At 49.4% G+C, this 17,254-nt stretch overlaps 1 protein-coding gene across 5 annotated transcripts in view; it reads left to right on the top strand.

Annotated features, from left to right (window-relative positions):
• Shroom3 (shroom family member 3) overlaps positions 1-17,254 on the top strand; it is a 282,325-nt gene that overhangs the window by 243,284 nt on the left and 21,787 nt on the right. For all 5 annotated transcript variants that reach the window (NM_015756.2, NM_001077595.2, XM_006534966.4 and 2 more), the window contains 2 exons: positions 7,036-7,167; positions 13,259-16,421. In NM_015756.2, the coding sequence (NP_056571.2) occupies positions 7,036-7,167; positions 13,259-16,421 (3,295 nt within the window). The remainder of the gene's footprint in view (positions 1-7,035; positions 7,168-13,258; positions 16,422-17,254) is intronic.

Raw genomic sequence — 17,254 nt, forward strand, 5'->3', positions numbered from 1 at the left:
TGAACTCTGTTTTTTGCATTTTTTTTGTATTTTGCTTTTATACAGCATGCAGGATAATGATATTAATTAGGGCACCCCCCCCCCTTCAACAGGGTTTCTCTGTGTAGCTCATTCTATAGACCAGGCTGGCCTCGAACTCACAGAGATCAGCCTGCCTCTACCTCTTGAGTGCTGGCATTAAAGGCGTGCCCCACCACCTCCTGGGTAATAGGGCATGTCATACATATCTGCCACCAGGCTTTGCCTACTGTCCCCCCTCTCGCTGCCTCCTCTCTGGACAATTGATACCTCCCTCTGCTCCCTTCTGGCCTACATGGCTTCTGAGGGGATGGTGTGTGCCAGTCTTACCTTTGCTCTTTTATGGGTAAATTCTCTCCTCTAGGCCTCTCTCAGATGTGCTAATAGTAATAATAATAATAATAATAATAGGTATTCTTTTACAGTTTCTTTTTCCACTTGTGTACATTTCAAAGTACATATAATGTACTTTAATCATATTATCTTCCATTATCCTGTCTCCTTCCCTTAAAGACCAACCCATTTTTTTCTTCCTTTTTTTTTTTGTTAATTTTATTTTTTTATTTATTTGTGGCACACTGCATTTTAGGCCTGAGCATGGATTTGGGATCACCGCGGCTGGCCTTTCTCTTTCTTCCGTCAGTTTTCCGTAGTGTGGACATGCCTGCTTCCGTGGGGCCATTTGACCTGGTCCTGCTTGTGTTCACTGAGCTCCTGGACTTGTGGTTTGTGCCCGATATGTATTTGCAGGGATTTCTCCCAGTCATAACTTCAGAGATTCCTGGAATCAGTTCCCTTTTCTCTCTGCACTCCTAAGCTTCCTGCGATACGGACAATACACCTTCTGTGGACTCAGGCCGTGGATGTTCTGGTCTGCTTTTGGTTTGGGCGCCCGACTACACCCGCCTTTTTCTCCTCGCTCCCCCCAACCCCTTTACACACAAGGTAAGGAGAGAGGAGCGGAGGGCAGCTCTGAGTATCTTCCGATTTTAAGGGAAAGATCCAGCCTTCTCATTAAGCTTTAAAGTCATCTTTGCCCATGAAAGGAAGTGTTGGCTCACCGGACCTCTGTGCATGACTGCACTCTGGCACCGTTGAGAGCCTGGCCACTTCCTTTCCTTCCCTTCCCTCACAGACTTTTCAATCCTGCTTCTACCCTCTACAATTGTGATTTCAAAGTTCTGTCAGTTACCCTTAGTGCGGAGCCCCGATCCGGGGGTGGGGGTGCTTTGGCACGGGCAGCATGCCTAGGCAAAGAACAGGTAAATGGAGCTGTCTGGGTAATGACCTAAGGCTCTGGCCGGCTTGCTTATTGATTTTCGTCCTGATTGCTATTTGTTGCCGGGCCACATAAATGGTAAGAGAAACATTCAGAAAGGCCCTCGATGCCAGAGACCACAGGGCTGGTTTTTCAGGTCTTATCTGGCATTCTGTCCTCGGAAAGTGACTGAGAGCTCACTCTTATTATCCTGATGGCCAGTCCTGTGTTAGCCAGCTGTGTTGGTGAAACTCCTCCCTGTTGTTGTAAATTTTAGTATGGAAATATTGGTAGGTAGGGAAGGAACCGGAGCTGGTGTTCTAGAAGTTTCCTAATTTTCAGCTGCTCTGCCCTCAGACCTAGACTGTACTTTTTATTGGGGTTCCAGTTATGTTAAAACTTTATTTTAATGATCAGGTGGGTTTTTTTAGTATGATTTTTCAAGAATACATTTCTCTTAACTATTTTTAGAGTGGTATTTACCTTTTTTCTTATCTCTTCAGTTTCTTATTTGTATTCTCTGCTTTTAATGGGGAGAGAGAGAATAATGAAGAGAAAGCCCCAGCACTGTGCATAGATTTACTCCGAAAGGGATTTTAGCTTCTTCAGTGTTACGAGTTTGATACCAGTTCTATTAATAGAGCAATGTGTTCTCTCTCTCTCTCTCTCTCTCTCTCTCTCACTCACACACACACACACACACACACACACACACACACAAATGCAACTGGATATTTATAAAGCGCTGTATAACATTAATTCGCTTGAATCTGAAATATTTTGGTTGCTATTTGGGCTCTCCCAAGCTTCCAAACTGACAGTCTTTGGGTTATTCTAGCTGTGCCGATAGAGAGGTTTGGGCAGCATGCACAGTAGAAGGGTGTGTGTGTGTGTGTGTGTGTGTGTGTGTTGAGGGGGAAAGAGCAGGATTGAAATACTGAGAAAAAGAACATTTTGGTACATTTTGACTAAGTTAAAAACAAACCATTGCAAATCCCCTCTGTTTAATTATACTATTTTATGTTTTTGTCTACAAACATGTTTCAGGATGGAGGGTGAGGAGAAATAAACTACATGGGAGGGAAGAGATGTGTAGACAGTTGTGGGTCAGTGTGGTCAGACCCAGTACAGGGAAAGGGGATTACCTTACCTGTTAGTCATCTGTCTGTCCATTGTTAGCAGGCTTCACTCTCTTGATTCAGTCAGCAAAGCAAAAGTCCCCAGTGTACTTTGTGAGCATGTGACATATAATAAAAAGAATGTCCCCATCCAGAAAGGACTGTATGTTCCTCTGGGGTCGTATTACTGCAGATAAATACCTTTCTTCCCACCAATCTATCTCTTTTGCTGTTTGGTATTGGGGGTAGAATCCAGGGATTTGAGCATACTGGTCAAGCTCCCTACCTGTGGGCCACCCTAACACCTTTATATAGGTTTGTATTTACATAATAGGATCCTGGGGTCCTGGGAAAAGCTATACAAGAAATTAGCAATGGGGTGGGGGAGAAATGGGGTCTGAAGGGCAAAACTATACGTTGGTTTTTGGGTTTTTTTTCCTTGTGAACTTATTGTCTATTCAAAAGACAAAGTGAATATGTGGAAGGGCTAACGATTTGTTAAGTTTGGTCATGAGTCCATACATGAGTAAGTTAGTTTTTGTATTAATGTGAATACATTTCTATGTGCCTGTCAGTTTTTAACACAGATGAAAGAAAAGCCAGATGCAGTGGCACACACCTTGGGACCGACTCAGGGGAAGTCATTTGAACCAGAAAACTCTGGTAACATAGCCAGACCCATTTTAAAACAACACAAAATAGACGAGGAAGACTATTAGGGACACACACGGAACTTGAGAGTCAGCATTCCATCCCCAGCTGTTCAGATGGTGCTGGCAAGGGGATCTTGAAGACCCTCAACCCGAATTCCTCACCATTTATTCTGACAGTCATGGTGGGCTTCGTCTTCTGTGGTCATGCATACACTAAACGGTAGACAGGCAGGTAGACCCTCAGTCAGAGGATTAAGAAATACGGTCACTTTGATTGTGTAGTGTTGGCTGTCTTCCTTATCTATTTTGTGTTGTCTTAAAATGGGTCTGGCTATGTTGCCTAGTTGGCCTCAAACTCTGGTTCAAATGACTTCCCCTGCCTTGGTTCCAATGTGTGTGCCATTCTATCCCGCTGTTTCCTCATCTGTTTTAAATTGTTTTGTGTCTTGTGCTTGTGACTTGTGTCTGGTTGACAGCCGGCATGCTTTGGAAAGCTAGTGTGCCTGGAAGGCCGCGAGGCGCAGTCATAGCAGCTCATCAGAGAGCATCAGGAACAGAAGCCCTCCAGGGCTTATTTTCTCAGCTAAAGTTGTGTCACTGTGTTAGTTAGGGTTTCATTGCTGTGAAAAAACACTATGACCAAGGTCACTCTTAGAGAAGAGAGCATTTAATTGGATCTGGCTTACAGTTTCAGAGGTTTAGTTTGATGTCATCATGGTGGGGAGCACGGCAGCATCCAGGCAGACATGGTGCTGGAAGAGCCGAGATTTCTACATCCTGATCCACAGGCAGTAGCAGGAGACTGTCTTCTGCAGGCAGCTAGGAAGAGGGTCTCTAATGCACTGGACCGAGCTTGAGCTCTAGAAGTCCTCAAAGCCCGCCTACACAGAGACATACTTCCTCTGACAAGGTCACACCTCCTAATAGTGCCACTTCCCCAGGGGCAGCATATTCAAACCACCATAAACACTTTCTTCGTTTTTTTTTCCCAGTACATAACAGTCTTTCAGGGTCATCCGAAGTTCCGCTCTTCCTCTGAGTCTTGGCTTTCAGACCCATTCAAACATCTGCTGCTTTTTCCAGAATGCTGTCAAAGGGTCACATGTGGTTTGAATCCCACGCCATCAGCTCTTCTCTCTGTGGCTGTGGCCACACTCTTGTCTTGAACATTCCAAACTTATTCTCACCTCAAGGACATGTCATTCTTTGTTCTTTCTTTACTAAAACACACACACACACCCCACCACCACCCACCACCACCACCACCGCCACCACCACCCACCACCACCCACCACCACCACCACCACCACCACCCACCACCACCCACCACCACCACCACCACCACCACCACCACCACCACCTATCTAAGTGGTCTCCGAGAATGAGGATTCTTCTGCCTCCATAACTTTAAAGATCTTTGATTTCCTCAAACCCGTTACTTCTGTCTCAGTCCCAGGCCCTCAACATCTCACATACCAGCTGGCAAAATATCCAACTTATTCACTGTGCTATTGGCGATACATTCCCAAAACTTAGACTGTAGCCTGTCTCCCTGCCCGAGGCGCTCGAGCCACGCCATCTTCAGCGCGAGACACTTTTGATGAGTTTCCTGTCTCCCTGCTCCTCGCTCCACCAGCTGCTCATGCCGCTTGTACCTTGTCTGAGCCACGTCCTGTGCTCTCCCACGTTGGCTCTGCCATTCCTTCTGCCTGAATATCCTTCACTCCCGCGTCTCACAGCCTTTGATCTGGGTGAACTCTTACAGAGCTATACTGTGGAGTCATTCATCACTCTAACGGGTGCTGGAGAAAGCCAGTCTGTAAAGAACAGGCTCTGACAGACACCTTCTTCCTGTAATCCCAGTGCTTGGTGTCTGGGGCGGGAGGCTTGGTACTCCAGGCCGGTCTGGCCCACATAGCAAGGCTCCGTAATAAGTAAAGAAGTAGGTTTATTCAGTTCTCAGTTGAGAAAATTCCAGTCCAGGGCCTTGCTGCTTTTGAGGCCTGTGGCAGGGCAGTAAGTGACACTGGCCGTGTATGCTGCTCACCCCGTGTCCAGGGGGAAGGAGGAGGAGGAGGAGTGTCTTAGTTATTACCTTCATGTTCCTGATACTCTGACAAAAGGAACTTCAGGGAGAGCTTAAAGTGTGGCTACAGTTCCAGAGGGCCACAGCCCATCGTGGTGAGGAAGGCGTGCCGTGGAGACCAGCTCTTCTCGGTAATAAGGGTGTCAAGGAGCTGCTTGTTGCTTGGCACTTGAAAAGGAGCAGAGAAAAGGACCTGAGGCTGGGTTATAATTCCTTAAGGCCCAGCTGTTACCACCCACTTCCTCTGTCTAGACCTAAAGGCCCCACAGCCTCTCAAAAATGGGAGCCCCAGGAGGACATTGGACGCTCAAAGCGTAACCCTGGCCCATCAGTATTGTGTTGTATATATAACCTATTAGAACCAGAAGGAAAGCCAAGGTGAAAACTTTCACTTACATGTGCTTAAAACCCGAAGCCCAAAACCAGTCATATCAGGTTAGGAACTAGACTAGAAACCAAGTTTCCTTTATCTGGGCTAACAAGATGAAAGATAAAAAAACAAGAGACCAAGGACAGAGCAAGTACGTCCCAGCTCACCGAGTGCCTCTCAGATCCTCCCGAGGTCCTGTCTCCCTTGAGCCTTCAGACTTGGCACTTCTCCAAGTGCTATAGCAGCTCCCTGTTTTACCACCGTGGCCTGACCCCGTGTGCCTGGACCATAGTTAATTCTGAGACCAATCTCTGTGTAATTACTATTTACATTAAAAAAAAATAGTTATATGTGTTTGTGTGGATGTGTGCACACCCCAGAGGAGGGGACACATATGGCTCAGTCAAAGATTGGGTCTCTCTTTCTACCCTCATGTGGGTTCCAGGGGTCAAACTCAGATTGTCAGCTTTGTATGGAAGCGTCTTTGCCAGTGTCTGAGCCATCTGGCTGGCCCTGCCCCGTCTTTATAATTACTCCAATACTTCAGAAATACTTGTTAGAGCTGGAAGAGTGGTTACGATCAGTACTTCCTCCTATCCGTTCTCATTCCCTTCGTCATCCATCCTCAACTTCTTCCTCCCCCCTTTGCCCATCCTTTTAGGTAGGCCTGACTAACGGGCTTGTCCCCCTGGCTCTATCCCATCAACTCTCTCACAGCAAATTCGAGGGCTTGGGATACGTTACATCTATCATCTTCATCTTATCAAGGGACTTCCTGAATCCCAAAGTGTTTCTAAACTAGAGAAATATTTCCACACAATCTCATAGCTGTCAGCATGGGATGCCTGGATGGTCCTCTCACTTTGATGCCAAAAATACTGCCCAGCAGCTGACTCGTGCCTCTGACTCCTTGTAGAGCTCATTCATGCTCAGTCTAAAGGATACCCACGCTTTCTCCTTGGCTCCATCAGATCTTTGTGCTTTAACGGCAGGATGCTTAAAGGTTGAAGTCACCAGCTTGCAAAATGAGAAAGTCTTTCCGAGAACACTTTGTTCTCTAGACTGTGGTTTAGAGCGGTCGCTGTCAATGCAGGGCAGCCTCTGACTTCCATACCATTCCTCCGAGACAGTGATAATAGCAGCACCGTCCACCCAGGCTCCGAAAGAGGACTTGAAAAACCCGGGTATGCTTTTTACCGTGCATCTATGCAAAGTCCCTTGGGAAACAGGAAGGAATTTTAGTATTCCTGTTTTTCTATAAAGCTAGAGGTTCAGGAAGACCCAGGCATCCATGTCCTTATATTCAGAAGGCATAAAATACCAACATGTAGGAAGCCTAAATAAAGTTGTACTAACTTTGCAGCATTCCTGTGTGATGTCAAAATAGAAAGTAAAACGGAAGGGACACAGTGCTCGGAGAAGCGAGCAGTACTTTGATTTGTGATCGCTGGGACCCAGGCTACTTCATTTCATGAGGGGACTCAGCTGAGAAGCTGCTGGTGCTGAAGGGTCCCTCTCCTATGTCTCCACAGGTGCAGTGAGCCTGCCACTCGCCCTCACTCGTGGCATACCACCAAATTTGGGGAGACACAGCCTGATGTCAGCATGATGCAGATATCTCAGGGCACAATGGGCCCTCCTTGGCACCAGAGCTACCATTCCAGGTGAGTGGCCACAGCTGGCATCTAAGGGTTTCTCTCTTTCAAAGGTCATGTTTACCCCCAAAATGTCTTTTCTTCATCCTCTTCAAATGCTAACTATGTGGGTGATTCATCCTTACATCACATTCTGAACTAGACTGGGAGACTGGAAATACTTTGATCATGGCTGGTCGTTTGAGATATTTATGGAACCCATTCACAGTCAGCTGTTTCTCAATGCCTATTATAATCCCATATTTGAAAAACTGAAGACTTCCATTCTGGGTGCTTCAATGTCCTGTCTGCACTAGTCAAAAATTGTTCATATTTACAGCTGAATTGGTGATATTCTTATATTTAAATGTTACACTTGATATTTTTTTTCCTCCTTCCATCAAAGCCATCTGCCTAGCATGGCCCTGAAGCAGATAGGAATAGGATAGAGGGTTTTTCAGTGACACATGATGAAATTGACATTGATCTCATGTGACCCCTTCATTTCCCTCTTCTGCATGCAGCACCACTTGAACACATAAGTATTTTGCAGAACAGGAAGTTGAACGGTGCAAAGATTAATCCAAGTATGGACAGCTGATCAGTATGTGAGTCAGGACAGATCTGAGCCAGGTGCCACAGTATGTGCACATAGCTGCTGGGTTACACTTCTGCTTCCTAGTCACCCTGGTGCTAGTTAAGGTTGTTAAAGAATGAACAGAGCCACCCTGAATGTGGCAAACAGAGGGCTCTCTTCTCGAAATCGGGCCTCACGCATCTGAGAGGAACTGGGGAAAGGGGATCCAAACCCAGACACTCAGACATACTGAAGAACAAGCTGAGTCCGGATTCCCCACACCAGCTGTGTGTTCAAGGTCGCATCCATTTGACCCTGAGAACTCAGGGTCCACACAGTATTACCACTTGAGTCAGACAGAGACAGGGCAATGACAGGGAGGTGGAAGGACATTTCAAACATAATAGAAATGAGATGCAGGAAGTGGCATTTGTGTGTGCATGCGTGTTAAAGAAAGCCACTAGGAGGCTTCTGGAAGGATTACTTAACAGATGGTGGCTGTTAGGACTCAATTAGAGCCCCTAAGGATCATGACTTGCTCAAAGGCAAATCATAGACCTCTGAGTGGTAGACACAGGATAAAATTCTCCCGTCATATTAGAAGACACATCAGGCCACAGGAAGAAGTGGTTCCTAATTATCTTCCTTCCTCTAGACCCTCCTTTCCCCATTGTAGATTTTGCAGCCCTTTAAGGGGACCAGTTCACACCATCTGAGCCACCTCTTCCAGAGATTAGGCCCCCACACCGCAAGATTCCCCTTTGCAAGGCCAAGTGTGGGTACCTAGCATGTTGGGAGGCGGGGCGGGAGGGAATAGCAGAGTGCCTGAGGTTTGGGGTTTGACCTTGCTCATTCTCACTCCTTGCCTTCAGTGCTCGAGCCTGAGCACTCTCTGATCGTGGCTCCCTTTTCTCTAAGATGAAGTTAATGATGCCTGTCTTACCTGGTCATTGTGAGCATTAAATAAAGGAACGCATGTACATGGTACAAACACTCCATACATGACAACTGTAATAGTCAGGCGCAACCTGCCTGCAAAAGAACTTAGCATAAAGCAGAGCTCACACGTGGGCGTAGGTGTGTCTTAATAAAGTGCCATGGGATGGTGGGAACCTTTAGAACCTCCCAGCCCCTCACTTTCTTAGGAAGCCCTAAATCTCAACTCATAATGTGATCTAAGGAATATACTAATCCTGTGTCAGAAATCGAACTGCTGTAGTCAGTGTGTTGAACACCCGCTTGCAGTGACTGCGGTAGGCTCTGCAGGCCGCGGGAGTGGGGGGGGGGCACTGTGGCATCAAAGTACAGTAAGGGGGCCACGCTGCTCCTCTCCCCTTCATCCTAACCTCCGGTAAGTGTGTTAGAGAGGTTGAACAGTGCCTGTATGGTGATTGCCCCTGGCCCTTTTGATGTTGATGTGGCTATTGACACAAAAGCACTGTGTGACTCTAGGAGAAAGGCAAGCTCACATTACCCAGAATGCTGCGAGTATACGTGTCCTCTCCCACTTTAGCTCAGGGGCACCTCTGCAGCTCTGTCACAGGGCATCTCACAGGGCCTCTCTCCAGTCTCTTCACAGTCTCATAATGGCAGCTGCAGCTAGGAGAGGACTGCTGGCGTGTCTCTAGCCTCTCAGTGGCATCTAGTGATCTAGAGTGCCAGCTCAGTTGGCCGGCTTCCTTCTTATGGCTTGAACTTAGTTTCCTAAGCCCAATTTTATGTCCAACTTAAGGATCTCTTTCTCACGCAAAGAGGAACATGAGGGGATCGGGAAGTCCAGGAGGGACAAGACAGAGACGGAGAGGCTAGTCAGGTTTTAACATGTCTGGGAGCGAGGTTGGATTTGGAATTGCCCTGAAACTTGATGTTAGCTGCTTTCTGCCAGGCCCCTGGTGCTATCTCTCCGCTATCTTACAGAGGTACCGCTCAGTGATTCTAAAGTTTTACTTTAGTTTAGAGGCTACTGAGGAGTCACATAGTGTCTCTGAAAAGAGGCTGAAGTAGCACTGTCAAAACACTAATGTACCGGATTCACTGAGATCCACTCACCTGACATATGCGAGCACCTGTGTCTCAGACGGTCCCAGTGATGGGCACACTCCCTGAAGGAGATAGAAAATTATAATACTGTTTCTCAACGAGTCGTCCATAAAATGAAAGTCTGTTATGTATTCTTTGGCAGAACATTTCTAGAGTCATAGAAGTTTAGAAAACTGCTTAGTGTCCCCCCCCCTTAGAGAGAACAGATGAATAATAGTTTATGGAAGTCTGAGAAGCCTGGCGGTAAACAACCTTGTTTAATTTTAGACCAGTGTTTCAAAAACAGATTTGATCACTTTAGGAGTTAAGGTTCTGTGAGTGCACATTAGGACATTTATTTCTATATACATTTTGTGTGTGTTTGTATGTGTGCTTTTCACAATGTTTTGAACATTTAAAATTTTTAATTTTTTTGAGAAATATTTTATTTTGTAAAATATAAGGGTGTTTTGCCTGTGTGCATATATGTGTACCATACGTATACCCAGGTACCCCCAGGTCCAAAGAGGTTGCCAGATCCTCTGAAACTGGATTTATGGTATTTGTGAGCCACCAGGTGGGTGTTAGGAACTGAACCTAGGTCCTCTGTAGGAGCAATAAGTTAAGAACTGCTGAGCCATCTCTCCAGCCCCTGAAAATTACTTTTAAGTACACAAAGTAGAGTAAGTAGAATGCTTATATCTGCCCCAGAATCAGTAAATATTTTGTTGTGTGTGCTTTCCATTCTTTAAACATTGTTGATAGAATTGAAGTTGCTTTCTTACAGGCGAGCTGTGCACGTGGTATTAAGTGCCATGAGGAAAATAAAAGCAGTGTTACAGGACATAAGGAGAGCCAAGGCGATATTCATTTTTGGAAGTCTTCTGAAGTGGAGACTTAAGTAAGGAAAGGGAGTGAGCCAGGCAAAGGGTAGGCTCCATGGTAGAGCAGCAAAGACGGAGGCGCTGGCTGAGATGGATGTAGGCGTCTCATGTGTTTGAGTCATTGCCAGGAGGGTCTTAGGTTGGAACGCAGTGATCCAGGACAGCAGCAGACGGAGAGGTTGGAGAAGTAGCCAGACCATGATGAGGACTTTGACCACTAAAGGTCACTCCTTGACAGTAAGGCTGCCTGTGTTAGCATCGAAACTGTGGCAGGCTTGAAGATTTTGTTCCTCGTTGTCACTCATCCCACCTCTAGTACTGCGTCTTAGGATCAGGATCCAGGTAACAGTGGAAAGACTTATTCCCAGAGGCCAACACTGGACCCCATATTCCTCAGGCAGCCTGAGAACAGGAGCTCTGAGGGACAGAGTCCACTCAGGTAGGAGAGTAGCTTCCAAAATCTCCATGTGGTGCTGTCCCCTCGAGGTCTGTTACAGGAAGGAGGTCCCTGGCCGCTTGCTCTTGTCTGGCAAGAGATAGGTGTGACTTCCCACTTCCAGACACCATCTGTACATTGAGAAGCATAGGAGGTAACATTTTCCATGTTCCAGTTGGCTGTTGGCTTAGTTGCTTTGGTTTGTGTGTATGTTCGGTGAATGACTGCAAGGCTTCTCAGCAGTTAAGAGGAGGGCTAAATTAGTGTTTACTCCGTCCTCTACTTCCCCTGTAAGTGTCACCTCTGCCCCATCTGCTGCAGATAGTTTAAGGAACTGCAGATGGCCAGAGGGCATTGACTTTAATGAACCTGTTAAATTGGGAAAGTTAGAGCTCAGTAAAATCTAGCCGCAAGGTCCACCATGCCACTGGCGGCAAGTGGAATCTCCCCGAGCTGGCAGCCTCACAAGCTCTTTCTCCTCTTCTCTCTTGAGACTTTCCTGTCCTTCCCAAAGCAGGACTTTCTCTGAGGAGGAAAAACTAGATTCTCTTGAGCTAAAATGCTGAGTAGGGGGTCTCCTTGCTGACCAAGGGGTGTTTCGTTGCTCCATCACCAGTTTCGGTTCTGAACGTCGTCCTTTGAGGCTCTTCATGTATTCTATGGAGCCATTCTAGCATAAAACATTATACGCTTGGCCACTGTGACATTACCTTTACTTCTGCGGTATCTAGAGATACGCTGCATGATTTTAAATGCACTTGAATGTCTTTTTCACCTACAAGTGAAAGACCGAGGTGGTAAGAACTCTGGATTTACCTTTCTTTGGAGAATAGTGAACCACAATATTTAACATGAGGAGATTATTGGTTGATTTTTATTTATTCTAATATGGCTTCATTGATGTATAAGTTCTTTTTTATTTTTATTTTTTTTCCTTTTTGGTGTCTTGCATATGCTAGGCAAGGGCTCTACCACTGAGCTATGCTCCCAGCCCAAACATGTTTCATAATATATTTTTATTTGATATGTATAGTTGTTTTGTCAACATGTATGTCTCTGAATCTCATGTAATGGCTGCCAACGCTAAAAGAAGGAGCCAGATCTCTTGGGATCTGAGCTACAGATAGCTGTGAGCCACCATGTGAGTGCTGAGAATTGAACCCAGGTCCTTTGGAAGAGCAGCTGGTGCTGTTAACTGCTGAGCCACCTCTCCAGCCCCTTATAGTAAATTATTAGAGCAGTTTTAAGCTCATAACAAAATTGAAGTTACAGAGATGTCCCAAACTCCCCAGTCCCCACACAAGCAAGTTAGACTCTTCTATTATTAACACAAACAGGTGTGTTTGGTTTTTTTTTTTAAGGCTGATTTCTGGTGTATGAAGGGCCAATATTGAGATTTTTCTCTCCTCAACTCAGAGGAGCTTACAACTATACAAAGGTCTCACTCTTCTGAAGACACACTGAGGGTGGCTTTGGTGATGGAATTCAGCCTTAAGGCCCTCCTGTGGCTTAAGACTTCCCGCTTCCCTCTCCCTTGGCCGGGCCTTTCTCCCTAGCCAGCTCTCTCTCACCAGTCTCTTCTGGCTCTAACTTCTTTTTCCCCTGTGGATTTCTCCATTCAGCTGTGTGTTTAGCTTCTCCCCACAAACAAATCGTCCCTACTATCGTCGAGACTCCAGGAAGGTTGCCAGAGTCTAGCTTTTGACTCCTTAAAAAGGAAAGATATTAACTAAAATCCTACGCCTGTGTGAGCTCCCCAAGTCCCCCAGCCTTCCACATGCCTGTTTGCTTACTAAGCTTTTCTCGGTTTCCCCACGAGCATCCACAACGGACAGAAAACTCTCTCCTCTGTCCCTCTCCCTTCCCTTCTTCATTTCCACCCCCCCCCCCCACCTCCCCGGTATCATTTCTTGGCCTGTGCAAATTGTCAGTTACAGCACAGCAAGTCACATCAGCATTCTGCCTGTGCCCAAGGCCACCCTCTTCTTCTGGTTAGCCTGGGTGATTAATTAGAGGCACATAAGGGCTACAGCATTGGGCAATTAGTCCTAGTAGTGACACAGCCCCGAAAAAGGCCCTTTTTACCCACCCTTCCAAAAACGGAACCTCTTGCATAAGAGTGGATTTATAAGCCGAGCCCTGTGTCTGTGAGTCCACTAAACCACCCCTCAGCGGACTGACTGCTTTGTCTCCTGTTCTTCCCAGCTCTTCGACCAGTGACCTCTCCAACTACGACCATGCTTATCTGAGGCGGAGCCCTGACCAGTGCAGCTCCCAGGGGAGCATGGAAAGCCTGGAGCCCAGTGGCGGATACCCACCCTGCCATCTCCTTTCTCCTGCCAAGTCCACGAGCAGCATCGACCAGCTAGGCCACCTTCATAACAAAAGGGACTCCGCATATAGCTCCTTCTCCACCAGTTCGAGCATCTTCGAGTACCCACCCCCTGGTGGCTCTGCCCGAGAACGTTCGGGTTCCATGGACGTGATTTCTGCCCGGGGTGGCCTCCTAGAAGGGATGAGGCAGGCAGACATCCGCTACGTCAAGACGGTCTATGATACCCGGAGAGGAGTATCTTCAGAGTATGAGGTGAACCCTTCAGCCTTGCTCCTTCAAGGTAGGGATGCCCATGCCTCAGCCGACAGTCAGGGCTGTGCTAAATGGCACAGCATTCCTCGGGGCAAGGGAACGCCTTCCCCGTCTTGGAGCCAGCAGTGTTCTGGTTCCCTGGAGACTGCTACTGACAACCTGCCCCAGAAGGCAGGCGCACCCCTGCCCCCCACCCGCAGTGATAGCTATGCAGCCTTCCGCCATCGCGAGCGTCCCAGCTCCTGGTCCAGCCTTGATCAGAAAAGGTTCTGCCGGCCTCAGACAAACTCTTCAGGCTCCCAGAAAACCCCATTCGCTGAGGACCAGCTGCATACAGTCCCAGAGAGGAGTCCAGAGAACAGCCCCCCAGTGAAATCTAAGCATAATTATACCCAGAAGGCGCAGCCTGGCCAACCTCTGCTGCCCACTGGCATCTATCCGGTACCTTCTCCGGAGCCTCACTTTGCCCAGGTGCCCCAGCCCTCTGTGAGTAGTAATGGCACCGTCTACCCTGCGCTAGTCAAAGAGAGTGGATACACAGCTGCTCAGGGAACCTGTAACAAGATGGCTACCTTAGATGAGAACGGGAATCAAAATGAAGCTAGCAGGCCTGGGTTTGCCTTCTGTCAGCCCCTAGAACACAACTCGGTGACTCCGGTGGAGAAAAGGCCAGAACCCACGGCCAAATACATCTACAAAGTCCATTTTTCTTCAGTGCCTGAAAATGAAGACTCCTCCCTAAAGAGGCACATCACACCTCCCCACGGCCATAGTCCATATCCCAGCGAGAGAAAGAACATCCACGGTGGCAGCAGAGCGTGTTCCAATCACCACAGTCTCTCGTCCCCCCAGGCCCAGGCCCTGCACGTGGGTGATGACAGGAGGCCTTCCAGGCTCTCTCAGCCCTGGGAGGGTGACTTTCAGGAAGATCACAATGCCAACCTCAGGCAGAAAGTGGAGAGGGAGGGCCAAGGCCAGGGCCTGTCGGGCAACTCTGGCAGGACCAGATCGGCCTTCTCATCTCTGCAGAATATTCCAGAGAGTCTGAGAAGACAAAGCAACGTGGAGCTTGGAGAAGCCCAGGAGGTTCACCCCGGGGGCAGGTCCAAGGTGGAGGACCCTGGAAGGAAAGCAGGGGCTTCAGACATCAGGGGCTACCTGGACAGATCTGTTTCCTATCCGAGGCCCGAGGGGAAAATGAACGCCGTAGACTCCGTCCACAGTGCAGACTCCAGGTATGAGGAGTCCCCGGCCCCAGCGCTGCCACAGACATCCGGTGCGAGCCAGCGGCGGCTCAGCTCCAGCAGCTCCGCCGCCCCGCAGTACAGGAAGCCCCATTGCTCCGTGCTGGAGAAGGTTTCTAGAATAGAGGAACGAGAGCAGGGGCGCCACAGACCCCTGAGCGTGGGCAGCTCTGCATACGGCCCCGGCTACAGGCCTGGGAGGACCGGCCCGACCCCCAGTACTTCCAGCAGTGACCTCGACGATCCAAAAGCCGGCAGCGTCCATTTCTCGGAGTCCACTGAACACCTGCGCAATGGGGAGCAGAACCCCCCAAACGGGGAGGCTAAGCAGGAAGAGGCTTCCCGGCCCCAGTGCAGCCATTTGATCCGGAGGGCCCCTGCGGACGGCCGTGGACCTCCTGCCCGAGGCGGCGAGCCCTCAAGGCCGGAGGCCCGCCTGCTCCGCAGCCAGAGCACCTTTCAGCTCTACAGTGAGGCGGAGAGGGAAGCCTCGTGGTCAGAGGACAGGCCCGGTACCCCTGAGTCGCCCCTGCTCGATGCGCCTTTCAGCCGCGCCTACAGAAACAGCATCAAGGATGCCCAGTCCCGCGTCCTGGGGGCCACGTCGTTTCGTCGCCGAGACCTGGAACCGGGCACCCCCGCCACCTCGAGGCCCTGGCGCCCGCGACCCGCCTCCGCCCACGTGGGGATGCGGAGCCCCGAGGCCGCGGTGCCCTCGTCCTCCCCGCACACCCCTCGGGAGCGACACAGCGTGACCCCGGCCGCGCCCCAGGCTGCCCGCCGAGGCCCACGCCGGCGCCTCACTGTCGAGCAGAAGAAGCGCTCCTACTCGGAGCCCGAGAAGATGAACGAGGTAGGGGTCTCGGAGGAGGCCGAGCCCACGCCCTGCGGCCCGCCGAGGCCCGCGCAGCCGCGCTTCTCGGAGAGCACCGTGGCCGACCGGCGCCGCATCTTCGAGCGCGACGGCAAGGCCTGCTCCACGCTCAGCCTGTCGGGCCCCGAGCTCAAGCAGTTCCAGCAGAGCGCCCTGGCCGACTACATCCAGCGTAAGACGGGCAAGCGGCCCACAGGAGCCGCCTGCACACCGGAGGCCGGGCTGCGCGAGCGCGCACAGAGCGCCTACCTCCAGGCCGGCCCCGCGGCGCCCGATGGCCCCGGCCTGGCCTCTGCCTGTAGCCTGAGCTCCCTGCGAGAGCCCGAGGCGCTGCCCCGCAAGGAGCACACTCATCCGTCGGCCGCGGACGGCCCGCAGGCGCCCCGTGATCGCAGCAGCTCCTTCGCCAGCGGACGCCTAGTCGGGGAGCGACGTCGCTGGGACCCTCAGGTCCCCAGGCAGCTGCTCAGCGGAGCGAACTGCGAACCGAGGGGCGTCCAGAGGATGGACGGGGCCCCGGGCGGGCCGCCTTCCTGGGGCATGGTGGCCGGGAAGGCCGGGAAGTCCAAGTCAGCCGAGGATCTGCTGGAGCGCTCCGACACACTGGCGGTCCCTGTGCATGTGAGGTCCAGGTCGTCTCCCACCTCCGACAAGAAAGGTCAGGTAGGTGCAGCCAAGCCAGCTGGCCTAGGACTGGCCCCCTCCGACTCTGACAGCTTTAGCGGGGGCTCCCCTAACACCTCTCCTTTGTTTGTTTGTTTGTTTTCTTTTAAATCTGAGAAAGTAATATTGTTTTTTATTTGTTTGTTTCTGCGATTTTCCCTCTTAACCTTACCTGGTTCCCGCACAAAGATATATAAATGTCTATATAGTTGTTTTGGGTTTTTTGTTTTTTTGTTTTTAGCTATATAGTTGTTTTATGGTTGGTTACCGTTCTGACAGTTAAGACACAGGATTCTGTTCCTGCCAAGCAAGTACTGTAACCACCGAGCTATACCCACCCACCTGGCCTCTTTTTACTTTTTCTTTTGAGATAGGGTCTCACTAAGCTGTCTAGGCTAGCCTTGAACCTTTCAGGCCTTCGTTCTCAGAATTACATCTAGTCGAAATAAACCTTCGCCACCAGGTCCGGCTTTTGATACTTTACGTAGGGTGTGTGTGTGTGTGTGTGTGTGTGTGTGTGTGTGAAATTTTAGGAAATATCCCCTCTCCTGGTGTGTTGAAACGTGTGCATACACAGACCCAGGCATACGCATCCTTCTGAGAGGATTTGTTGGCTGTGTTGACCCAGGCAGTTTCGTCTCAGAACTGTCTGTCTAGGAATATTCTCTCGGTGGCGTAGCTGCCACCAGAGCCCGCAGTACTGTTTTCCGTTCTATGGAGCACTTAAAATCTGTAGGTACAAGGTTTTTCAACTGCTTTGTACGACAGTAGTTTACGGACATAGAACTCCAAGGAATTTCTTCTTCTCTCCCAATATTGTAAAGACAGTATAA

Source organism: Mus musculus, chromosome 5 (assembly GCF_000001635.26).
Source record: "Mus musculus strain C57BL/6J chromosome 5, GRCm38.p6 C57BL/6J".
Lineage (NCBI taxonomy): Eukaryota > Metazoa > Chordata > Mammalia > Rodentia > Muridae > Mus > Mus musculus.